The sequence below is a fragment of the Coenobita brevimanus genome, chromosome 79, assembly GCF_032717465.1.
Source record: "Coenobita brevimanus isolate Jiangsu-jjx chromosome 79, ASM3271746v2, whole genome shotgun sequence".
Classification (NCBI taxonomy): domain Eukaryota; kingdom Metazoa; phylum Arthropoda; class Malacostraca; order Decapoda; family Coenobitidae; genus Coenobita; species Coenobita brevimanus.
In genome coordinates, this window is record NC_137032.1 from 3817127 (window position 1) to 3843620 (window position 26494).

The 26494-nt window shown below is 39.6% G+C and overlaps 1 protein-coding gene across 1 annotated transcript; it reads left to right on the forward strand.

The window, feature by feature from the left end:
- Positions 1-657: 657 nt before the first annotated feature.
- LOC145408972 (ovochymase-1-like) lies at positions 658-25276 on the forward strand. The gene is made up of 14 exons (XM_080279548.1): positions 658-1256; positions 3491-3603; positions 4019-4134; positions 9295-9413; positions 10495-10625; positions 12067-12136; positions 14062-14152; positions 15979-16088; positions 17625-17800; positions 19818-19934; positions 21097-21183; positions 21547-21683; positions 22097-22189; positions 25187-25276. Exons 1-14 carry the CDS (start codon positions 658-660, stop codon positions 25274-25276), a joined length of 2049 nt encoding a protein of 682 aa, XP_080135674.1.
- The last annotated feature ends 1218 nt before the right edge of the window (positions 25277-26494 follow it).

The window sequence follows — 26494 nt, forward strand, 5'->3', positions numbered from 1 at the left end:
TCGACCTTATCGCTAAAACACAATTGGGTGTATTTGCACTAAGAGGAGTGGAACGACTGTGGATCAACCGAGGATGACGAGATTCGACTTCGAAAAAATAAAAATAAATGTGAAATCGCAGGGCAAGGTCAGCTCTTGGTTTTGATCCGATTTGAACCAAACTCGGTGAAAAGGTTGAAGGACAGTCACGAATGAAGTAACCTGATTTTTAGAACAACTGATCGAAGGTCAAGGTCACAGGGCAAAGGTAATATTCGGCTCTTTGACCATTTATCGACCGTGGACGTTGCACTCTTTAATTCTCTCTCTCTCTCTCTCTCTCTCTCTCTCTCTCTCTCTCTCTCTCTCTCTCTCTCTCTTTCCAAAACTCTTTGTGTAGTTTGAGTGGGTAGGTGAGGTCCAGTAACACGAGGAAGGGGGAAGCAGAAAGGAGTAAGGGGGAAATGAAGTGGAAGAAGGAGGGGACGGGGTAGGAAGGGGGAGAGGAGAGGAGGGGGATCGGCATGGGGTAGGAAGAAAAGAGGGAGGGGGGGAAGGAGGGAGGGAAGGTGAGGTCGGGAAGAGGAGGAGGGAAGGGGGTATGTCCAAATTACAGTATATATAAACCCACCGACCAAGCTAACATCAGGTGACTCTCTCTCCACCTCTCGCCCAACCATGTCTCGCTTGCCTCCGCTCTTCCTCCTCTCCCTCTCTCTCCTCTCACTCCTGGTCTCCACTTCCGGCCTCTACATGGAGATGGAGGGAAGACTGGGAGATTCTGGGAGGCTGAGAAAAATAGAAGCCTTGGAGGGATCGGCAATTCGTGAGTTTTTGGAGGACACAGAGATGGAGCAAACTGAGGAACTGGAAAAGGCTAGACTGATGGAGAATTTGGAGGGAATGGAGAAGGATGGCGAGAAGGTGGCACTGCAGGCAATGGAGATGGATAGTATGGAAGGAACTGAGAAGGATGGAGAGAAGGACACACCGAAGGCAATGGAGATGGAGGGGATGAAAGGACTAGAGAAGGATGACGAGAGGCAGAACATACACGAACTGGAAAACACGAAGGAAGAGGAAGAGGCAGAAAGATCAGGAAGCGGAAGTACAGGTGAAAAGGTGGATGAGGAAGATGATGAGGAAGGGAAGACAGAGAGAGGAAAACCGGACCTGAAGAAGCCCCCATCGTCCGGTCGACCAAAACCGCCTTTAGATATTAAGCCTCTGAGGTCTTTAAGATATCCACCCATCCTTAATATTAAACAGGAATTCAGGTGAGTAAAAATTCAGGTGAGTATCTATATATCTATCTATATGCAGAGAGAGAGAGAGAGAGAGAGAGAGAGAGAGAGAGAGTGACGTATTAATTGCTCAGTAACAAAAGCATCATTAATATAGTATAATACGAAAAAACATATAATTTCCCAAGCGTTAATAATAATCTACTTTTGATATTACATGCTTTTACGCTCTTTGTCTCATTCGTTTAAATTTATGTTTTTATTCTTCAAAAAATGTATCTCCGGAGGCGTAATAATATTTTTAGAGATGAAGGGACAGTGTATAGCTTCCCCTTCATTATAGTGCACCACAATTTGGATATAATTAACTCTCATTTTCTTTTAGGTTATATTTTCCATCTTTTTCACAATTTTTTAGAATTTTTCCGTGTCGTTTTGTTTGGAGAGGACATTGGTACAGGTGCGTATATATTAGATGAAAATTATGGCCAGTTAGAGTTTAACAGGGAAGAGCAGGATGGCGAAAGCCCGAAGGATGTCAAGGTAAAGTTGGACGGATATGGATTTCACTCTTAGGTTAGCATGGTTAGGTTTGGCTTACGCGATTTTATCACTTTTGTTCAAAATAACAAAGTATTTCCCCAACTTCCCCCCCAAAAAAAAAAAAAAAAAATGAAAAGAAAAAGACAGTTGGAACCTTTAAAAATCTGTTTTCAGTGAAAAATACACCTCTTTTCTCGACAGTTAATAATCAGATTCATGTATGGATTTATTTATAGGTAGGTTAGTACGCTGTGAAATGAATGAACTGTTTAGTTATATACAAAGATGGTTTGGTGGTGGTGACATGGATAGAATTGTGCGCGATAGCTTCATTTTCAACTGTACGTTACTGTGGAACACTCTGCAGTTATGTAATTCGTTAAATCCCCTTTCACTGTTTTTTCTCGAGGCTCGAAGAACATGCCATAAAATAATAGATATAAAAGACCCTAAAGATACGACGAAGTAAGTTCTGTGGAGGTGTAAGGTACGTAGGAGGACTGCTTGGTCTCAGGGAACGGGGTTTTAAGTCTAGTCCAGAGTCGAACACATAAAAAAAAAAAATTCAGTATATTACAAATCGTATCGTTCGTTTCGTTTTTAAAGGCTCCAACATGCTTGCATGCGTAGGCCTTGGTCACCTAATGGCGGCTCTCCATGCTGCACGATCCATTGCAGCCTCCCTGTTCAGTCCCTTAACTCTGTGGTCACACTTAATGACCTCGTTCCATGTCTTTCTCGGTCTACCCCTCATAACCCCATCCCCAATATTAACACTTCTCACCTTCTTCACCCAATTATCATCCCCCATCCTCTCCACATGCCCAGTGCTGGAAATTATAAGGACAAACGTGAATACAATCTTGCTGTTTCTGACGGTCGATTCGTGTAACTGTAAATGCCATGCTACATAGTGAGTTCAGAGGCCTGGCAGAGACCCCAGTATGCTTTTCCCCACACATGGCTGTCATAAACTGGAAACTTATTTACACCTACGCTCACTTAGCTTGAAAAATAGACCACGACTGTTAGGGCGAGGTATGACTTACAGCAGAGATCGTGAAAGTACTGTACAAACCCCAGTTCCTGACAGATTTTGTGGAACTCAGGTTAAAAATAAAGCTTGTTCTGCTTCTTTACCTCGCTACTGAAGATACTCTGATGTGACTTCAGGATAAACAAGTGTGGCGTGAAGTTGCGTGGCACGTGCGAGGACTGATTGGTCTTGGTAAACAGACTGTCAAGCATATACCCGAGGAGAAAAAACAAAAAAAAAAGGAAAAAGGAAAATACAATAATTCTATGGTGAGAGCAAAGAGTGTCTGGCCTCTCTGAAGAATGAGCCTGATATTGCGGTATGCAGTCTTTCCACATCTTATTTCCACAAGTGCTAATTTAATGCCCCTCAACACTTCGGGAGTGCGTACACCTTCAGAGACTTAGTTTTAAGAATACGATTGTTGATGTCTAAGTGGTGATGTGTGAAGGTTGGCTGTTGGTGCGTGGATGGTGTATTAAATGGCATAAAAAAAGGATCAGATATATAAGAAGAGAGTGAGTATCTATGAGTAGGTTGATGGATGAGGTAGGAAAGAACGAAACATTTTGAGGCAATATTTGGTAGAGAAGAGCATGTTGAAGGGGAGAGAGAGAGAGAGAGAGAGAGAGAGAGAGAGAGAGAGAGAGAGAGAGAGAGAGAGAGAGTAATATCTATCTCTCTACAGGTGGCCGGTGGTGAGGAGAGGGGAAGGAGAGGAGGTGAGGGTGGAGGAGGGAGCTGAGGGGAAGCCACTGGACACCCGCCCTCTCTCTCTCAGATCACCTCCCTCAGAATCAGGTAAGTGATCAAAAATATAACAAAAAATATCAACAAGAGTTCTCAGAGAATGCATATCCCCACAAAGTCAGCCTCATCCCCTTTTTAGACCTTAACATTTGACTTTATTTATTTATTTATTTATTTATTGACCCCCAAACTTTATCACTTCTTCCTGCAATGGTCGTCAACGATTTTCCCTTATTTAGTCCAACTGCTTTTCCATAATGTTGGTTGAAGACACACGGACAGACAAACCAAGGCAAATCATAGTTTCTTTCGCAGAGATAATGACGATATCAACAACAATCATGGCAATAATAACAGTAATGATGATGATGATGATGATGATGATGATGATGATGATGATGATGTTGTTGATGATGATGATGATGATCCACCACCACCACAACCATCCTTCCCCACTCCCTTACAGAAGCACGTCGGGTGGGTGAGTGTGGAGGCTCTTTCAACCAGCTGAGTGGAATCGTCACCTCGCCAGAATACCCCTACAATTACCCCAACTCCATCGCCTGTATTTATGAGATCAAGGTGAGAGTGAGTGGAGAAACCTACATCAAAATTTTTTGTCTCCATTTTTACTTGGACCTAGAGCCATGAGCAAAAACTGGCTAACATTTCTTTGCAGGCAGTTGTTTTGGATGGTGTTACATACTATACTCTTTTCACTCTAACCTGGCCTAGAATTACCATCCCCCACCTTGATTTTTGAGTTGTAACAAGAGATTAGTATAGGAATATGGTGCCTGTCACGAAAAAGTACATTGAAGAGGATGTAGGGCTAAGGTACTGTCTTCAGGGCTACGTGAAATAAGCTATGAAAGGACACAAATCTGGCCCATAAAACTGTGGTAAATATACAGAATATACAAGAAAAGAATAAAAGGAAAGATACCGTGTTTTTAAAGAGGGATTAGAAAAATGGAGGACAGGACATAACATTGGCAGAGGACTTTAAGCCAATGTTCTCTCACTCGTGTACATTTTTCTTGTTTTCCATCTATATTTAGAGCCATATTCGTTATGAGGAACACACTGAGGTGGTTTGGCCATGTGGAGAGGATGGAGGGCGAAAGACTGACGAAGAGAGTGTATGTGAGTGAGGTGGAGGGGGGAAGAGGGAGGGGGAGGCCGAGGATGAGATGGAGAGATGGGGTGGAGAGGTATATGAGAGAGGGGGGTGTGAGTTGGGAGCAGGGCAGTGAAATGGCGGGGGACAGGGCGACTTGGAGGCGATTTGTTTGTGGCCACCCCAAACGGGATTGAGGCGTCTGTCAATAGATAGATAGATAGATTGTCTTTTCATTTCCCATGTTTATCTTTGTCTTTAATTTCCTCCTTTCTGTCACCAGTTTCTTTCAGTTCCGTCATCTTTGTTCGTCTTCATTTTTTTTGTGTGTGTTTTCTCCCTCATTCTCTTTTTCCCTCCATCTTTCTTCCCCTTATTTTCTATCTTTCCTTAATTCTATCACCCGCGTCTATGATATTAAGGTGAGTCCAGGAGGAAGACACAAACTGATTTTCTGCATTTCCATAATCTTCATTCTTCTGTCCTCATTCTCGCCAACTTTTCTCATATTTCTTCTTCTTTTCTTGTCACTTTCAGACAGGCTGGCTAACTGCATTTCCTACTTGTTTATTCCTCTTTTCTCCTTTTTATCATCTACCGTCGTCATTATTCTCCACACCTTCTCATTTAATCCAGTATATTACTTTTCATCTTCCACCTTCCTTTTCACCATCAATTTTCTGTTGTCCGTTTCATTTTCTCCTTTACTCTCATCGCTGTATCCCTCCCTCCCTCCCTCATCCTCTCTCTCTCTCTCTCTCTCTCTCTCTCCTTCTCCCTTTCCCTCTCGCATCAACTTCGTTTGCATATTTCCTTCCTTTCACTACGTTACCTTCATGCTAACTCCTTTTGTCAAATCAGCTTCCTTTTTCGATTTTCTTTTTTTTCCCCTTCATTCTTATCCTTTTTTCTTCATTAATTTTCTTCCTATTTTTAAACCACCTCCCAGAACCATGCAGTCCGTCTGTCACTCACCAACGATGATCGGAAAACAACAAGAAAGGCCGAAAAATACCGCAGAGTATTTTTTTTTCTTGCAAATTTATTAAAACTCCTGCCATCTAATAGCCTACTATAGTGCCTGTTACATTTCAGCCCTCTTTCCCTCCGGCATCTGTCTACATTTGTTATCACCCGCTTGTAACAAGGCAAGGCGATATAATTTTTGACGGTGTCTATCTGTGCGTGTATCTGTTCTCAAAATATCTCGAAAAGTTGTGGACGAATTTTCACCAAACCATCAAGAGATAGCAACTGTGTGAATGGGCAGAGGTGTTCAACTTTTGGTGAGGATCTGTTCAAAGACGACCGGATGTCACCCGCCATATATATTTTAAAAATATGGATTGGCTTTTTGTGAAATGTGGTGACTGAATTCCGTAGAGTGTTGCGAATTTACTTCAACTCTAGTTTGTAGGTAGCTTGTACCTTAGTCAACAACATATTTTGGTGGGCGACTGACATTCAACCTCCAAATGCTTTTGCTTCATTTACTGCAGCATTCCTTTCGTCAACTTTTCTTTTTCTTCTTCTTCTTCTCTCACCAATGGTTGCCTCCCTTCAGTCATATCTATCTGTCAGTCTATTTGTTTATCAGTCTATCTATATGAATATCTGTCTATATATGTGTGTGGAGGGAGAGAGAGAGAGAGAGAGAGAGAGAGAGAGAGAGAGAGAGAGAGAGAGAGAGAGAGAGAGAGAGAGAGAGAGAGAGAGAGAAACATTGATGACAGTCTTCTTCACAGCAATAGGATGGTCAATGCCAGACTGATAGGGTGTTGAATGGAAGACACTTTATGGAAGAGGGCCAGATTCTCTTTATTCCTCATTTCTCTTATACTTTTCATTTTCTCAGCCTACTTCCCTTCCTTCCTTCCTTTGTCTTTCCTCCATTTACTTGTTTATTTGATCATTCACCCTTTCGTTCTCCCTTCTCTCTTTACTTTTTTCTCTCCTTTTTTTTTTCTCTTCTTTCTTCCTCTTTCACTTTCTAAACTCATTTCTTTCTACTTCTGTTTCTCCTTTTTCACCCTCTCTCCCTTCTTTCACCTCCCTTTTTCTTTTCATTTTTCTTCCTCTTTCCGTCTCCCCACTCTCTTATGTCGTCTCTTTCATCTTTCGCCTCTCTCTCTCTCTCTCTCTCTCTCTCTCTCTCTCTCACACACACACACACACACACACACACACACACACACACACACACACACACACACACACACACATTACGTAATAGTCATAAGCAGATATTCCAGCAAGAAGTACCTGAGTAAGACTGACGTGAGCGCTTTGGCCATTGCTCAGAAATAATATAGGAAAATAATATAAGAAAATATACGAAAAATAATAAGCAAGAATTTTTGGTTTAGGTGGTTTTGTGTGTTAATGATTACTGATATATTTCTATCTATCTATCTATTTATCTATCTTTCCGTATATGCATAGATATATCGTGACAGTTTTCTTTCTGTTAAAAATTTTTTGAGTTCAATGCTAGTATGTTTAAAAATGGTAAAAGTAATAGGAAATTCGTTTTAAAAAGCTTTACTCTCAACATTTTTATTTTCTAATAATGTTTCCAACAGACTTTTCATTCTTGGATGATGTTGATTTTCTCTGTTTCCTGTACGACTGATTAATTATCGAAAAGTCTGGAGAGAGAGAGAGAGAGTGAGAGAGAGAGAGAGAGAGAGAGAGAGAGAGAGAGAGAGAGTCATTTTGTTATCTTGTCCTTAAGTATCTAAAATAAAGGAGCAAATCTTTTAGTCAGTATTAAAGCCGAACGACCAAGTAAAAACTATAGACTCGCTGTGGTCTGTTTATCTATGTAACTCTGTCTGTGTGTCTGTCTGTCATATCTTTCTCTTCCCCTTTCCTTTTCTTTAAACGGTAAATGGCTATCCCTGTCCTGTTTTCCTGAGTTCCTTTCCATTCTTTTTCTTTTCTTTACTAGTCTTCTCATTCTTCCTCTCCGCCTATCTCTTTTTTGCACCTTCAAGGTCTACAAATTTTCCACGTCATGTCATCTTTTCTTCTCTCCTTATCTGATTCTCTCTCTCTCTCTCTCTCTCTCTCTCTCTGTTCCTTATCATTCTTCCCTCCTCCTTCTCCATATTCTCTCTTCCTTACTCCCTTTCTTCCTTCTTTCCTCTTTTCCTTCCTTCTTTTGTGCAGTCTCTCCATTCATTGTTGCTTTTCTCATTATCTTTTCTCTCTTCTCTTATATCTTTCTTCCTCCCTCTTTCCTTCCCTTCTTCCCTCTCTTCCTCCCCCGCCCCCCTTTCTCTCTTTCACACACACACACACACACACACACAAACATTCAGGACTGCTGCCACCCTAAAGCCTCCATGCTATAGACTTTAATCCATATCCCTCCTTCCTTTATATACCTCACTTGGAACTCTGTTGATAGTTCACCTCTATTCCTCCTTTTCTCTTACTGTGTCTGCATTCCTCTCGCATGAAATATTAGTGGGAATGATGATGATGATGATGATGATGATGATGATGATGGTGAAGATAATTTTGATGATGGTGGTGGTGGTGAAGAAAATGATGATGATGATGATGATGATGATGGTTCTTACTTTTTGAACACGGTCTATATATACGGTAGAAATCACAGCATATTCCACCACTTCAGCCATTCAATATAATACTCACAGCTTACTCTAAAGTATATATTAGCCAGTTTACTCTGAAGTACATTAATCATAACTTACTCTAGGATAAAATTCTTACAACTCACTCTTAAATATACCTATCACAGTTTATTCTTATATATAATACTCATAGCCTACTCTACATAAGTTATAATTTACAGTACTTTGGTCTTTTAATCGGACTGTAACTAGATATTTGGAAATGAATGGATCTACGTTTTGGTTTTCTTCATTTCAACTTTTTTTTGGAAAGACAAGCACGTGGGGACCTCATATTTTTCTTCTTTATCATTTGGGTAATTATATGATCCACTGTTTACTCTGAGATATAATTAGGAGAGCTTACCCAAAAACACAGTTGTAGTTTATCCTGAAATACGATAGTGTTGCCTTACTCTAAAACATAACTCAGAGAGATTACTAAAAATTTATTAAGCGGAGTTTACTGTATAATTAAGTGGTAACAGCTTCATTCAAGTTATAAATCATTTCTTACTCTGAAATATAATGCGTACTTGAAACACTGATATATAATGCTGAGAACTTTGATAAATGCTGCTCATAACTTTGTGAGATATAATAATAATGATAATGATACTAGTAGCCTACTACTACTACTACTACTACTATTACTACTACTGCTACTACTACTATTACCAGTGATAAATAATAATAATAATAATAATAATAATAATAATAATAATAATAGCTTACTCTACAACTACTATTACTACTAGTACTTCAACTACTAACAGTAATAATAATAATAATAATAATAATAGCTTACTCTACAACTACTATTACTACTAGTACTTCAACTACTAACAGTAATAATAATAATAATAATAATAATAATAATAATAACCTATAGTTAAATGAAATACATTATTCAGACCTATCAGCTTATTCAGAATATTATAATGCTCAAAACTTGCTCTGAAATAACACTGATTTTTACAGGTGCCCTCTCAGTATACTGTGGGTTTAGACTGCAATGATATGTCCATCCAGCCGGGAAATCAGGACTGTGAGAACGATTTCCTGATGGTACTGGAGGGCGAGGAGGAGGAGGGAAGAAGGTGAGAGTTACATGAACCACACAGCTCCTGAGGTCTTTATTTACTCTAGTTCATTGAAGATTTTCGTCCTTTTCCAGCCTATTTCTCATACCCGAATAGCACTGCATTTTCTCTACCACTTCTTTGTGACTAGCGCCATACACAAATGTTAATCTTGTTACAGCACATCACTCAAAATGGAAAGATAGCAGTTTTACATTTAAAGTGAATAGAGTACATATAGATGTTTTAATCTTGCATGATTTAGTGTCATAGGAAGTTAGAGGAATCCAAATTTGAAAGAGTAAGTGTGTTCGAGTGAACAAGCTTTTTTTTTTTTTTTTTATACAGAAAATGAAACAAGTTAAGAAAAAACAGATTAAGCAGAAGAAAAAAAAGCTTGCTAATAATTCCACTATCCTACTTGCCTGAGTTTAACTGTACACTTTGAAATTTTGAGAAAGCCTCTCAAGTAACTGCTATAACTTTTCCTGAAAATGTGTGTAGGTCACCTGTAGCTTTGAGAAATATGAGAAAATCCAGTTTTGACATTTAATTTGGCGCATTTTGGCATTTCCGTCAGCAGTATGAAGGCCTCACTTGAGAAAAATCATTAAAGTAACACCTAGTACTTTTTTAAATAAGCTTTCCAATGATCGGGAGGTCTGTTGTCTTTTGCTGTCCTTTTGTACTCCTTTGTATTCCTTTCCCCTTCAACCCTCTGTCTCCTAATCCATCCAGTCGCCTCCTACAAACCCTAGTTCATGCACTATTCTTGTCTTTAATTTACCCCGCCAGTAATGTCTCTAAATCCATCCTTTCACACCCAAATCACCTTTCCTTATCAACCACATCAACTACTGCGGTGACAAGACTCTGTGAGTATTCTCTGACTCACTCTGTGCTACTCTCCTTCATATACCCTATTTGCTCTCTGTTTTAACCCTCACTTCCCAAGTAAACCTTCCTCCCATACTCCCCATGCCCTCTGCTTTAGCTCATGCCCTTCCAAATCACTCATGCCCTCTGCTCTAACTCTTGCCCTTCCAAATCACCCATGCCCTCTGCTTTACTCATGCCTTTCCAAATCATCCTCCTTTAGGTACTGCGGTGACAAGGCCCTGAGTGTGTTCTCCCGCTCCTCCAACGTCACCCTAGTATTCTCCAGTAATGAAGGCTTCAGGTACCGGGGCTTCATGTGTCGCTACAGGGCCCTCAACCCGGACGGCACAGGTCGGTGGGATGGGTGGTTGGCAGGATGGATGGTTGGAAGGATGGTAGGATAGTTACTGGGTTGGATGGGTGGTTGGCAGGACGGATGGTTGGAAGGATGGTAAGATAGTTACTGGGTTGGATGGGTGGTTGGCAGGACGGATGGTTGGAAGGGCAGTTGGAAGGATGGTAGGATAGTAACTGGGTTGGAATGGTGGTTGGCAATATGGCGGAATAGGAGTCAAGATGGATGGTTGGAAGGATGGTAGGTTAGTTACTGGGTTGGGTGGGTAGTTGGAAGGATGGGAAGCAAGGTTGATGGTCGGAAGAGCGGCTGGAAGGATGGTAGGTCAGTTACAGGGTTGGATGGGTAGCTGGCAGGATGGAAGGCAGGATGGATGGTTGGATGAGCGGTTGGAAGAATGGTAGAATAGTTACTGGGTTGGATGGTGGCTGGCAGGATGGAAGGCAAGATGGATGGTTGAAAGAGTGGTTGGAAGGATGGTAGAATAGTTACTGGGTTGGATGGAATAGGATGTGACAGGGTATTTGACTAGAGATCGGGATGGATTGCAGGACGGGTAGAAGAATGGATGGTAGGATGGGTGGCAGGATGGATGGATGGAATGATGGCGAGATGGTTGGCCAGCAGAATGGGTGGTGGTAGGATGGATGACTTAAACGATCACGGTGTGCTTAATTAGGCGACAGGATGGTTGGATGGAAGGCTAGATGGATGGTCAGGATAGATTAGGATGTGCAGCATGAGATAGCAGAATGAATGGCAGGATAACTACTGGGTTAGATGGCAGAGTGAAGGATTTCTAACAAAGGGGTCTCATGTGCCGCACTATGATGTCAGGATTGGTTGGTGGTAGGATGGATGGATGGATAGCGCACTTGGTGGCAAGATGGATGGCAGGATGGATTGGTGGTAGGATGGATGAATGGATGGATGGATAGCATGATAGGTGGCAAGGTGGATGGTAGGGTGGTTTGGTGGTAGGATGGATAGATGGATTGGTGATAAGATGGATGGATGGATTGGTGGTAGGATAGATGGATGGATAGCTTGACTGGTGGCAAGGTGGATGGCAGGATGGATAGAGGATTGATGGATGGAAGACTGAGTGATATATGATAGGCTAGTTGTTCTAATCAGTAACCAAAAAGATGGAATTTTAACTTACATGAATCACCCAATTATATGCAAGGACGACTTCATATTCAGTTTGCGGAAGATGCCAAGTAAATTCAAATAAAAACAAGTCGAGTATTGTAAAATTTGTTTGTGTTGTTGCCGAGATAGATCCAGAAAGATGGATATATTGACAAGTACAGGTAATCAGCATGACATTTAAAGGTAATCAGCTCTTGCATCTCGGTAATGAGGTGTAATTTAGAACTAATTTAATGCTCTGGTGTTATCTTCATCAGAGTTGTTTAATTACGTCCTTCACAGGGGCCGAGGGAACAGTAGTGACGAACACAACCAACGAGGCCCACCCTGTCATCTGCAGCGGACCCGGAGAGTGAGTATACTGCCTGGAGAGTTAGTTTACTGTCTGGATAGTGAATATACTGCCTGGATAGTGAGTATACTGCCTGGAGGGTGTGTATACTGCCTGGAGAGTGAGTATACTTCCTGGAGAGTGAGTATACTGCCAGGAGATTGAGTATACTTCAAGACATGTTATGGAGTCGTGTACAGAGTGGCTCAAGTGTAACACTACTCTTCCTCTCTGCCAGATAATTTCTCGCGTGTTGCAGGTGCGGCTTAGTCAGAGTTATCAGTGTCCATCCTGCATCATTTAATCGTTGTCTACAGCCCCTGCTACACTCACGTCCCCTGACCTGTCCCCGCAAACACATAAAATACAGCAAAATGAGTCTAATGTAGCGTCATTTACGTTACATCTTGGATTAGAACGATCCAATGAGTTTATAAAGGATTCTAAGTGTTAATAAAGGTTTCTAAACGTTTATAAAGGAACCAAAGTGTTTACGAGTATAAAGGATCCGAAGTGTGTATAAAGGACCCTAAGTGTTTATAAAGGATCCAAAGTGTTTATAAAGGATCCAAAGTGTTTATAAAAGATCTAATGTATTTATAGAGGGTCCAAAGTGTTTATGAAGGCTCCTAAGTGTTTATAAAGGATCCTAAGTGTTTATAGAGGATCTCAAGTGTTTATATAGAATCCAAAGTGTGTATAAAGGATTCTAAATGTTTATAAATAATTCTTAGTGTTTATAAAGGATCCTAAGTGTTTATAAAGGATGTTAAGCTTCTCGTATTTAAGATATTGATAAAGCGCCTCGTATTTAAGGTATTGATAAAGCCTCTCGTATTTAAGATACTGATAAAACCTCTCGTATTTAAGATATAGATAAAGACTATGATTATCTAACCCTCCTCTTTCAAAATTTTGCTGATTTGGGTAAAATCGTCTGACGGAAACAAATATATAATAAAAAAATCACACACACACATATGCTCGGAGTCAAGGCGTTAATATGAGAGAAATTTTTGTATACCATAATTTTATCAAGATATTTCAAAAGACAGTCCAATCTATTTCAGTCACAACAAAGCGTTTCATAAATTTCATTCAGCAAAGCGTTTCTTTTTAATAAAAAAGACTTTTTTTTTTTCTCAACAACTCACGCAATGGGGTCGGAAAACTAATTAAATAAGTAAAAAAATATTTGATTTCTTGGTATTCTGTAGATGCCTCGGTCAATTAATTTGGCTGGAAATACAATGCAGGTTTTATTTACATTTACATTTTATATTTGCAACACCCTCTTTGTGCTTTAATTAAACGATTCTTGAAATACAGTGATTTTCGGTTATTTAGAGTTATTATCGAAGTTATATCTATAATTATATTTTTTTCTGTAATTAGTGGGATAGTCTTCGTGATTAGCATTTTTCATTGCAGTTTTTTTTTGGCTTATCTCTTGCCGTGCCTTAAAAAAAAAATATCTCGAGTGCATGAGGTTGACGATCCCTTACTGATGTGTAGGGAATCCAACCCTAGTGACACGGTGGGAGGCTGGGATACGATAATGATGATGATGATGATGATGATGATGATGATGATGATGATGGTGTTTGGAAAAGTGATGATGATGATGATGATATTCTAGTGGCGCGTCTTAAATTACGAACTCATACATAATAGTGTGTCTGTTATGTAGGTCAACCTCCTTTATGCCAACCTCATTTATGCCAACTTCATGTATGCCAACTTCATTTATGCCAACCTCATTTATGCCAACCTCATTTATGCCAACCTCATGTATACCCAAACTCAAATGCCAACCTTATATGCCAACATCGTGGATACCCAAACTCAAATGCCAAGCTCATATGCCATGCTCTTTATGCCAACACTTATATTTTCCAATCTATCACAACCTCGCTTATGCCAACACCTATGCCAACCTGTTCCAGCGCTGGGTGGACAGGGAAGTGTGGCGTTGTGGGCGGGAGCGAGAGGGTGGTGGGCGGGGAGGTAGTGCAGGAACACCAGTATCCTTGGATGGTAAGAAATTCCAGCAACTTCACTATACTCTTTTCCTTTCAACTTGGCCTAAAAGTGTCATGTCTCTTGTTGTAAAAAAAAAAATAGATTAGCACTAGAATATGATGCTAGTCAAGAAGAAGTGCTATGGAAGGATGTAGAGCCTTAGCATTCTCTTTTTCTGCCACTCTGTACCCTATAATGGTAAGACACTCTCTGCATCATTTTCTCTTTGGGTCAGGAATATTTCTGGTGCATTTTCCTTACTGAACTCTATTTTAATTTGGCCTACACTCATTGCATTCTTTTCTCGCTGGGTTAAGAATTTCGCAAGCATCTTTTCCTTGCTATAAGCTTTTCATATTAAGTTGGCCCAAACTTGCTGGCTCCCTGACCCAATTACTGAGTTGTAGCAATATATTTATACTAGAATATGGTGCTAGTCACAAAGAAGTGCTATGGAAAGGATGTAGACCCGTGGCATTCTTTGTCTCTGTCGGTATCTATCTGTCTGTTTGTCTGTCTGTCTGTTTGTCTGTCTGTCTGTCTGTCTGTCTGTCTGTCTCTCTCTCTCTCTCTCTCTCTCTCTCTCTCTCTCTCTCTGTTGCCATTCAGGTACGTAAAATAAGCTGAGAAAGGACGAAAATCAAGGCAACGTTAAGGTGAAATTATTAAGTTTGTTTCTGCACGTGACATACTAATTTTCTCTTAGACATATTTAAGAAAACTATATCCATCAAGACAAACGCAACAGGCACGAGAATAATGGGATTTAATAAGCCAAATTAAATCGCTAAGGAAGAGGTGCTAGGAAACCATCATAGCCGCCAAGAGTACGACCCTATTTATAGACTTTTTTTTTTTTTTGCCCGTGGAAATTTCCTTAACACCTCATGCTCAGGGATTTGTTTTGTTTCATAACCATTAACCTCGTGAAGCCAGTGACGATTTTTCTTTTTCACTCTTTCCTCTTTACTGAGATTTTTTTTTTTTTTGCGAATCTGTGCTATCTCTAGACGGATAGATAATTTTGGGAAAGATATTTAGTAGGGAATGGGGTTAGCTATTGAGGCTTTATCTCTCCCGTCAAGGTAGGTAAGTCACTAATCAAATTTGGAGGCGACATGAACTATACGAGGTTAAATCGTTTGTCTTAAAGGTTACAATGTGAGTATCAGAACGAGCTCAAAGATAATCTCCACTGAAAACGCTACTTCCAAATGTTTTTCATAATTTATATTTACTCACGTTTTTCATTATTTATATTTACTAACATTTTACATTATATTTACTAAAGTTTAACTTTATTAATATTTATTAACGTTTTACACACACACACACACACACACACACACACACACACACACACATATATATATATATATATATATATATATATATATATATATATATATATATATATATATATATATATATATATATATATATATATATATATATATATATATATATATATATATATATATATATATATATATATATATATATATATATATATATATATATATATGATGGCAGTGCCGGTGATTCGCTATTTATCATTAGTCCCCGGTGTGCATTCCGTCTCTTAGATGGATATTGTGGCTGGGATATTGATGAAGGTATAATCACATTTTTTTCCGAACGCATCTGCCTCTTGGCAATGAACAGCGTCTCCGTATGGGATTTTTTTTTTTTTTCTGTGTCCGATGTTGTTCTGCTTGTCTGTCTGTTACCCTCATAAGGAAGGTTACGTATGAACTCTCCAGTTCAAGAACGTGGTCAGGTGATAGCAGGTGATATGATGCACTTATGGTGAGATTAAATATAAATATCACACTGCACAGGTGGCGATGTTAAAGATGTGTGGACGTAAAGATGAGATGTACTGCCACATTTGCGGAGGCACAGTTATTCATACACAGTGGGTCCTTACCGGGGCTCACTGCACAGACAGGTAGGTGAACCACGCTTTGTTTTTATTTCTTTCGTCTCTGTTCTCTGTTTTATCTCCGTGTCTAAGTTTTGTTTTCTAGTAGCCTCGCCTCTGTATTCTGTTTTCTCTATTTCGCTCAATTTTCGACATTGTAGTATACTAGCTCTGTCCCCAGGTTCTGTCTCCTTGTCATTTCTTTGTTCTAATTCTGTCACGCATCTGTCTCTGTCCTAGTTCTGTTACTGTCATTTTAGTGTACTAGGTCTATTAAGTCAGTTAAATGTCTTAGTTCTGACTGAAAGCCATGTTTGTCTTCATAATTACTGATTCGTTATCATGTTACGGGGAAAGAAAATATGTAAAATCACCCTCCTTTCCTTTCCCTTACTTTCTCTCCGTTACTCCCTGTCCCTCCCTTCCTCTCCCTTATTGCCTATCCCTCTCTCTCTCCTTCTCCCTTATTTCCTTACGCCCACTCCTTTACTCCCTTACTCCCTCTTCCTTCCTTCTCCCCCTCCCGCTCCCCTTTCCCCCCCCTCTCTCTATTTCTCTTTCTCTCTCTCATACACTACCGAAACACTAATACAAACCATATGACAAAGATATTAAACTCTCAATAAAACTCACCTTCTTCAATAGCGTAACAGTAACTGACCTAATATTAACAAACTTTCTTTTTCCCCCTACCTAATCTATCATTCCTTATTGCAAATCAGGTTGACAGCGAATTGCCAATGTTGCGTTCAGAGTTGCAGCTGTATATTGCACTGTTTCACTTTTATAGCACAGTTTTCACCTTTATCGTTCGCTGTCTTTATGTTGTTTCATCACTCTCTTTATACATCTCTATCTTACATTGTTCTTTATCATTTTTATCACGTTCTGTTGTTTATTTACTATTCAAAGCTTCATTTGCTGAAAAAAGTTAAGGGATAATGCTTATTGGTCGTACGAGGTTAATTGAGAGAGAGAGAGAGAGAGAGAGAGAGAGAGAGAGAGAGAGAGAGAGAGAGAGAGAGAGAGAGAGAGAGAGAGAGAGAGAGAGAGAGAGAGAGAGAGAGAGAGAGAGAGAGAGAGAGAGAGAGAGAGAGAGAGAGAGAGAGAGAGAGAGAGAGAGAGAGAGAGAGAGAGAGAGAGAGAGAGAGAGAGTTTTGATCATGGCACAGTCTCGCCCTAGCATACGACATGAAACAATCGAATTTATATCCAGGTTCCCAATTGTCATGGTCATAAGGGAAACAAGCTTTGCCCATGAGTCTGACCGGTCCAAGGGTTATTCTAGTTGCGGACTGGATCTGCTAATCATTTCACCACCGTCTTACCCCACATTTATATACTGTACATGTTATAGTGTTTATAATGTTATTCGCTACTGTTCCCACCTCCCCCCCTCACCTGTCTCTCTCTCTCCCTTTCTCTCTCTCTCCCCTCCCCCTAAAAAAAACTACATAAATCACACTTCCTTTAACTCCCTGTTTCTCCAGCATTAGCTACATATTTCTTCTTCGTCACACTCTCTCCATCTTCCTCTATCTCTAACTTTAATCTCTCTCTCAGCGTACCCGTGGAGCGTCTAGCCGTACTCTTGGGTGACCACAACCTGTACACCCTGACCCCCTCGCAGAAGTTCCTCAGAGTGGATTATGTGTACGTCCACCCTGACTTCAACATCCCCACCCCACTAAGCAACGACATAGCCCTCGCCCACCTACCACAGGAGATCGCTTTTAATGGTACCGAAGCTCTGTGTGATCTTGAATTACTCCTGTTTCTTTTCTATGTGTCCTACTCTGGGCATAGATTCGGCAGCCCGTTCTCTAAGGTCCAGTCACACACCTTCGCACATCACAACTTCGGTACTAACATTTATCATCCATATAGAATGCTTGTTTGGCGTGTCTCATTAAGTACAGGTGCGATGGTAAGAGGGGAGGTGTTTTTATAGCAATGATTCTAATGTAAGACTGAGGTTTGGTTTAGCGAAATTCAGAATAATCAAGCTGTCCCATGTCCAGCCTGCGATCGAACCTGCATACGTTCATACAACAGCCTACTCCATTAACCACTTGACCGCCGCCTCCTCCTCTCGTTGCGACGTTTGACTTTGGTGGAGGAAATTACTCATACAGTGACCTTGTGCATATTATGGACATAGAAGTTTTAGCACAGTTATAGATCTCCTATTGTATTTTCACACTGAACAGCTCCAGTAGATGGGAAATGAAAAGATGAGCTGGGTGAGAGAGAGAGAGAGAGAGAGAGAGAGAGAGAGATGGAAATATATACCTTTAACATTCTAGTCTACATAATTTCTGAAGATGCCGAATATGTGCCCAGAAACGCAAGAAAACCATAAAAATTCAATCTCCACCCTATGTCTCCCTTCCACCCAAGTTACCAATAAAGGTATAATTCCTTCCAGCTAAAAATCCCACTGATATATACCCAAAATTAGAAAGACTTTTTTTCTTTTCTTTTTTAATTCTGATATATGGCAAGAAATTTTACTGTGCCGAAGAGAAAAGTAAGAAAAAATAATTAAAAACAACATCAACGCACTGATCGAAAATTAAGAACTTTGTAGCATATTCCCGTCTACTACGAACGACTTTACTTTGCTCAGAAACACCACTACAGCCAAAGGGATTAAATATGTATACTATTTTTACTAATTTTACTCTAACCTGGCCCCAAATTTGCCGTCTCTCCATCTTAAATGTTGAGCTGTAACAATATATTAACACTAGAATGCGATGCTAGTCACGAAAAAGTGCTACGGACATGCTGTTGACCCATAGCAGTTTCCCCTTAGGCCACTGTGCTAAGAGGAATAAGCAGCAAAGAGATGAAAATCTGGACCAAGTTTGTGTAAAAGAACTATCGCCGATTCAGGTTCTGTCAAGCCCTTCACAATCATTCAAAGCCAGACAGCTCAGGTAGGTTTAATTTCGGGCTACCTGGGTCAATTTAAGCCCTTTAACACATTCAGAGGACATTTTCTTATACTTTACTCTTATTTCCAGACGATTTTCTTCAGCTTAGTAGAGACCCCTAAGTAAACAAGAAATCGTCTAAGGTTATATCTAACCCTTCAATCTTTAAAAAATGCACGCTAACCTGAATAAATCGTCTGGAGATGGGAAGAATGAAATAAATGTACGTCAGAGGAGTGAAGGGACAGAATACCTTCACACTCAAAGAAGTTCAATCAGATCAATAACTCTCAGTTATTTTAGGACAGGTTACATTAACACATCATTTGGAGAGGATAACAAACAAGAGTGATGTGCTAGAAACCCCCTAGGCTTATGAAAATAGGTGGTTTAGTCATTCCAGCTTAATCCAGCATGTTCAGACCCAGGGACATCATTTCAAGCTTACTTTTGTCAAGCTTTATAACTATTTACAGAGAACCGACAGCCTATCAGCTTTCCTCAGATCCGTAAAGTAAGTTCAAAAGGAACATTTGGCTAAAAAATAATCATGTAAAACAGTCATACCAATATGATGTTATAGACAATATGCACTAGTTTCCTTCTTTGCCATCCTTGTTTATTTTAGAAATTTAGGTACACTGTTGTGGGTGTTGCCTAGCATGGACCAACTGATTTACTGCATTTATCCTCTCTTTTTTGTTTTTATTCTTATATATGGAACTTACTATTTACCCTCTCTCTCTCTCTCTGTCTCTCTCTCTCTCTCTCTCTCTGTCTCTCTCTCTCTCTCACCATTTTCTCTCTCCCCTCCAAGGCTACGTGTCCCCCATCTGCATGCCTCCTAAGAGCTACCTGGATCTCCTTGACTTCCTGCCTACTGACTCCGAGCTCTCCACTACTTCGAATCCCACCACCGCTGCTGCCAGGAAAGGTAAGATTAGGGATTAGTTAGAGACTGGGAAAAGTAGGGGTTGGGAACTGGCAAGATTAGGAAAAGTATGAGTTGGGGTTTGGAGGTGGAAAAATAGGGAGGAGTTAGTAAGATCAGGAGAGTAGGGATTAGGTGGAAAATTAGGGATTGAGAGTTGACAGGTTTAGGAAAAGTGGGAGTAGGAATTAGGATGTGGAAAATTAGGGATTGGGAGTACTGTATTAGGATGAACTGAGGAAAGGGTAGGGATTAGGTGGAAAATCAGGGAGTGGGGGCTGGTAAGATGAGGGATGAGGAGATTAAGATGACGGATTGAAAAAATTTAGAGAATGGGTGGAAGACAAAATATGATTAGGGATAAGGAGGTGGTGAAATTTGAGATTGTAGGGCCATAAGAATTACGAATTAAAAGTAGGCATATTGGGTTGTGATAAAATAATGGAAGAGATGATGGATAAAGGGGCAGAGAGGATAAATAAAAGAGTGTGATTGGACTGAGAGGTAGTGAGATTAGTGTCTGGAAAGTGATGAGACTGGGGATCGGGAAAGAGTGAGATTAAGGACCGTCTATGATGCCCTTGGCTTTACATATTTTCATTTCCATAAAGAGAAATCATTATAAAACACTTCACATATCATCAAGAAGATTACACAGCTGTCATTAGTTCAAGTGAGTTGGTAATCTTGGCACTGAAAAAATACTGCTTCATTTCCTGGCTTTTCTTTTTAACCTGACAATATTCATATAATCAAAAAGAATGATGTTACTATATTAATTTTTTCCAGATAATTTTTCATATGTATAAGAAACCAACCTAGCTACATTAATTATTTTAAAAAGGTGGTAGTTTCATAATCACAAAGTCTGACGATATTCTTTTTAGTAATTATTTTTTTATGTCTTGTTTCATGTACAAAACTGCATATATATTTTGCAGAGATAATATTTTTACTTATTCGGTTTGATTGCGCCTTTTTCCTTTTATTTCCTCGTATTTCTTGATACGTCCCGTCTCTTATTCATGGGAAAGAAGGAAAACTGTACTAACTCATACAAAATCTGATACGAATGAAATCGTTCAAAGATAAAGAAAAGGATTACACAGGTCATCTGATTCAAGGACTTGGCAAAATTCTGATTCCTCCATGCGTTTGACAGAAGTGAGCGAGGAGGACAACATCAACAAACTGCATGAAGAACTGAATGGAAGGAACGTGTCAGTCAATGGTTGGGGTATTATTAATGACGGTGAGTGGGATGCGGAGATATGGAATTACGATGATGATGATGAAAATGATGTCTGCTTTCTTCTCCTCCTTCTCCGTCTCATAAATCATTCTCTAATCTACCATCTTGCCTCTGACCCTGCCTCCTTACCACTCCAAGTCACCCTACGACTCATTCACTCCCTACTTCCCTAAAACTCTGGATCACCCTGTTGACACCACATTACCTCGCTGTGCCATTCTTTCTCACTCGCTACGGTTCTGTCTCCCTCCCTGTCTTTTATCTCCTTCGTTGCTAACACCCTACCACTCCCTACCACGCTCCCTTACTCCCTGCTACCCTACCATTCCAAAGCACCGTGCCTCACCCCTGTCTCTACTCCAGACGGCGACCCAGCCCAGAAGTTGCGAGGGGTGGACGTCACCATCCTGCCCAATTCGGAGTGCGAGTACTTTTACGGACACGTGGTTAACGACAAGATGCTGTGTACCTCGGGGGCAGGTGGACATGGACCTTGTGGGGTGGGTTGCGTAGATAGACAGACTGACAGATAGATAGATAGATAGATAGATAGACAGACAATTAGATTGACAAATGCAAATAGACTGACTCCCAGATACCCGAAAAAAAAAAATGAAGAATAAACAGATAAAATTGATATACTGATAGGGAGATAAAAATTAGAGATACTGTACATATATATATATATATATATATATATATATATATATATATATATATATATGAGAGAGAAAGTGACCTGCTCATGAATAACTAGAGATAGTCTAACGCATAATGGTAAAACTAAACAGAAAAGGAGAGAAACTGAAAAACTATTACTACTACTACTACCACCACTACCACTACCACTACCACTACTACTACTACCACCACTACTACTACTACTAAAATCCTGCCCCCTCTTTGGCCCCAGGGAGACAGCGGTTCCCCAGGCCAAATAACTATGAAGGACGGTAGGTGGATGCAGATTGCCGTTCTCGCCTTTGGAGCGGCGTATGGCTGTGAGGTGAGTTTGTGTATATATGCAGGGTGATATATATATTACCTACTCCTTGCCCTTAGTTGGAGAATTCTCGTGTGTTGCGGGTACGGCTCGGGAAATGATATCACTGTCCACTGCACATCATTTCATATTTCACACAACCCTTTTCACGATTTACAATGTTTGATTTTACGAGTATAGGTCACTTGATTGGAAGGTTGACTATAAAATTCATGAAGTAGCGAAATTGTCTACGCTGAGCCGTACCCGCAACACACAAAATAGGATACAGTATACGCACCATCCTGTAGTGTATATGCAGAGTGTCTCAGAAAAAGCAGGTTATTCTTGGCCTAATCCTGATAAATAAATGTACTTGTATATAAACACGAATCCAATCCTAATATTACTCATAGCCTTACGGGTGAATTACGAAGGCCACCATTTTCAGACATAAGGTTATTAGTAACTAGATATATAATGGATGAGAATCGGAAGTTGCCTGCAATCCACCTTCATTCTTTCGGGGGACTGCCATGCATCTGAGGTACGTTTGTATGACACGGCAGCGGATCCGCCCGGATATTTGGTGCGACAACGTGAAAGGGTTGTCGTTGTTGTTGATGATCTGCCTCAATCTGTCTGGACCCTGCAGGGTCATCACGTGCAGTGGACCGATGTTCCCATGAGGATGTGTCTCACGAGAGAGAGTGGCACAGGAAAGAGTGTGGAAATTTGGTTCTTGGATGAACTTAGTATTTGCGTCTCTTCTCCTAATTAGCAGAAGCATCATTGCAGGCTCCGAATCCCCCAGTTATCTGGTTATATGGTTACTATCCAGCATTGTAAATTGTTTCCTGGGTTTCAGGAAACCAACAGGCTTGTCACTCTATGTAAAGCCACCTGAAGTGAAAAGAGAGGTAATGAAAAGAGAGAGGAAAGTAAGGGAGAGATAGGACGATAGGATGGTAGACACAGATAAAGATGAGGAAGAAGTAGACAGCACTAAATCAAGTGAGTGGATGATGGTCATCACAACCTACCACCACGTGAAAGGGTAAACACGATATATACCAAAAGTGACTATACATAATTATCGTTTTGCAGGCCAACCTGCCCTCTTGTTTTATAAGCTGCAGTAAACAGTATCAGGAAATCACATCAAAACGTAAAATGTGTAGATAATTAAGCCTGTTATGCGAGAGGAGTAATGTGATAATCTGTGCACAGTAAATGAAGTCATTACAACGCTGACACATGGACGCTGCTTTATTTGTCTGAAATGTAGAGGACTGGGTTTCTGAATTTACCCCTTCATAACTATTTTTTTTACTTTTTTTAACCGGTAAAAATAAAAGAAAGCATAAAACTACTAATAAAAAGATCGCCGAATATATGATAATTTCTGATATCCTTACAATATATTTCAGATCAGGATAGATATTTCAAGTTAGAAGTGTTAGAGGTTAGATACAGCCTTCATTAACTCCTTCAGTACCAGACAAATTATAATTAAAAATAAATAATGTAAGTGAAAGATTTAATGGCGTAATTATAAAACTGATAATTGGATTGTAATTTATATGACTGAAATGGAACTGTGCTCTTTAGTTCGAGGATATTTTTTGTTTAATTCTTTGCCATTACTATTCTCTCTATCCGTCTATATATCTGTGCATCTATTCCTATAGCCTCTATCTCTCTTCCTATCTACCTGCCTATGTATCCATCCATCTGGTTATCTATCTGTCTTTCTATCTGACCATCTAAATCATTCATTTATTCAGTCAATCTGTTTATCTATTTTATCCATTCAGCCATCATCCATCCACCCATCTATCTATCCATCCATCCATCCATCCATCCATCTGTCTGACAATCAATTATCAATCAATCAATCAATCAGTCAGTCAATACCCACCCACCTACCTACCTACCTTCCTGCCTATATATCTATCCATCCATCTATCTGTTTATCTATCAATCTATCTACCCATAACCAGACGACCTAATCCCGGGAGGGGTGGCCACTAACTCTGCGTTTTACTTGCCCTACCAACGCACCCTCTTACCATGCCCAAGAGGAACTTAAGACACCAAGGGGTCGCTTCTTAAGATGAAGAAAAGAGTAAGACATTAGCAAGAGAAAAACAAGAAGACCCGACCCCACTTAAGACCTGTAATAAGTGGACTACAGACTATCATAATTTAATTTTGTTGGGTTACCTTATTAATGTATTCTTTTTACTTCCGGACGATTTTATTCAATTTCAGTAAGACCTCTCGTAGTAAGAAAGTAAATTACAGGATACATATAATCTACCCAGGTCAATAAATCCCTCCTAAACAGAGCTAAAATCGTCTAAAAAGGGTCGAGGGGGTTAACTACTATATTTCACTCTCATGATGTGTTATTTACTCGTATAAAGCACTATTGCTATCACTAGACAATTTAGTTAGCTTAGAAGAGACTTTACAAGTTAGTACGAGGAGTAAGATAAACTTTTCATTAACCTCATTATTACCAGAGTTACTAGAATTCTGTCCTGAGTTGAATAAATCCATCTGGTGGTAAAATAATGAAATATAAACATACGTCATCAAATAAGAGTTTTTAGAAATTGAAATTGTGACTCGTAGAAATAAAACAAGATGTGAAAATGCTACTACATAACTGAAAGCAAGGTCAAAAATATCACTCCCATAATATGACCGAAAACCAAGATTGAAAGGATTAACGTTTGTAACTCTAAAAGAAAGGATTAACATTTGTAACTAAATGAAAGGATTAACATTTGTACTTAAATATAAGGATTAACATTCGCAACTCTAAATGAAAGGATTCACATTCGTAACTCCAAATGAAAGGATTAAAATTTGTAGTTAAAAAGGATTAAACTTCCTAACTAAAATGGATTAAATTTTATCACCAAAAAGGATTAAAATTTTTTAACTACAAAGGATTAAACTTTGTAACTAAAAAGGATAAAAATATGTAACTCTTAAAAATCTCTTTCTCAGGTGGGGTACCCGTCTGGCAATGCCCTTCTCCCTCTCTACGTGGAGTGGATGGAGTTCGTCACGGGATTTGACTTCAGCGACTACTACTGAACCAGGTGTATTGCTACCTGGTCACACGGAGGCCGGAACCGAACATAGAGCTGTCTTCTAGGTGGCTTTTGAGATTTCGCAACACTTTCTCCTTAGCGATTCATTCTGCACATTACTTCTAAATAGTTCCTTTTATGGTGATGGTGTAACTTGTATCGATATACAAAAGGAACTATATAGCATTCAAGAATATATTAAGGTGTAAAATGCAAAATAAATCGCTAAGGAAGAGGAGCTACGAAGCCACATACACTTAGAATACGTCCCTTAATCTGATGCAAATTTTCCGATCTTTTAGGTAAAAAAATAAAAGAAAAGGAAAAAAAAAAAAATAGAACAAAGATGAACACCTCCTTGCATTATCAGGTTCCGAGGAAGCCATATATCGGTGTCAGGCATAAACTAGGTGACACAGAGATAGCAAGCCTAGAATTTGGTACAGGGAAGGAGGTACCGTTTCGTTCTTTCTTCCAAATGTCGAATAATTTGCGTAAGATATGTCTGATTCCAGCCTTATTGTGAGCAGGATCTTGGGGTGAGAGAAGACCAAGATGATGCGAACCTCAAATATAAGCTTTTAAAAATTGAGATTATGACTGGTAGAAATAAAACGAGCAGTGAAAATACAACTGCTTAATTAAAAGCAAGATCAAGAATATCACTGCTATAAGAAGACCGGAAATCAAGAATAAGACCGCTAGAAAATAAAGGTATAGAATACACACGCTTGAATGAAAGAAAAATCAGGAATATACTTAACATAGGAAACTAGGACCACAGTAAGAGAAGATAAAGAATAATAAATAGATAAAGAGGCCTATGTTAACACCGACCACGACCAACACAGGAGCAGAACTGTGATACTTGAGTGCTTTGGTGTGTTTGGGTGGGGAATAAAATACAAATAAAATACATAGATTAATAATGACTTTCCTTCTCATTGTCAATAGCACCTTCTTACTCCTACCCAGCGCCAGGTGCCTAGGTTCAGAGAGAAACAAAAATGAACTCAACATCACGGCTTCATTATCTGGGAGTTAATCTTCCCCTTTAAGTGACGTTGTTATTATTGCATTTTATTGCCATTAAGGGGCTTTACTATGATTTAAAATGCATCCTATTAGTAAAGGGGTTAATAAAGGTTACATCTGACCCTACTTTGTGTAGCAAAATCAAGAATAAAAAAAATGATGCACATCTAAAGGAATAATAGCTCTC

What these genes read in the sequence shown, in the direction of transcription:
- LOC145408972 (XM_080279548.1), top strand. Translation starts at nt 658, where the DNA reads ATGTCTCGCTTGCCTCCGCTCTTCCTCCTCTCCCTCTCTCTCCTCTCA. An exon ending in AACACCAGTATCCTTGGATG is followed by an intron (nt 14,153 to 15,978) that starts GTAAGAAATTCC and finishes CACACTGCACAG; the next exon opens with GTGGCGATGTTAAAGATGTG. An exon ending in CACCGCTGCTGCCAGGAAAG is followed by an intron (nt 19,935 to 21,096) that starts GTAAGATTAGGG and finishes GTTTGACAGAAG; the next exon opens with TGAGCGAGGAGGACAACATC.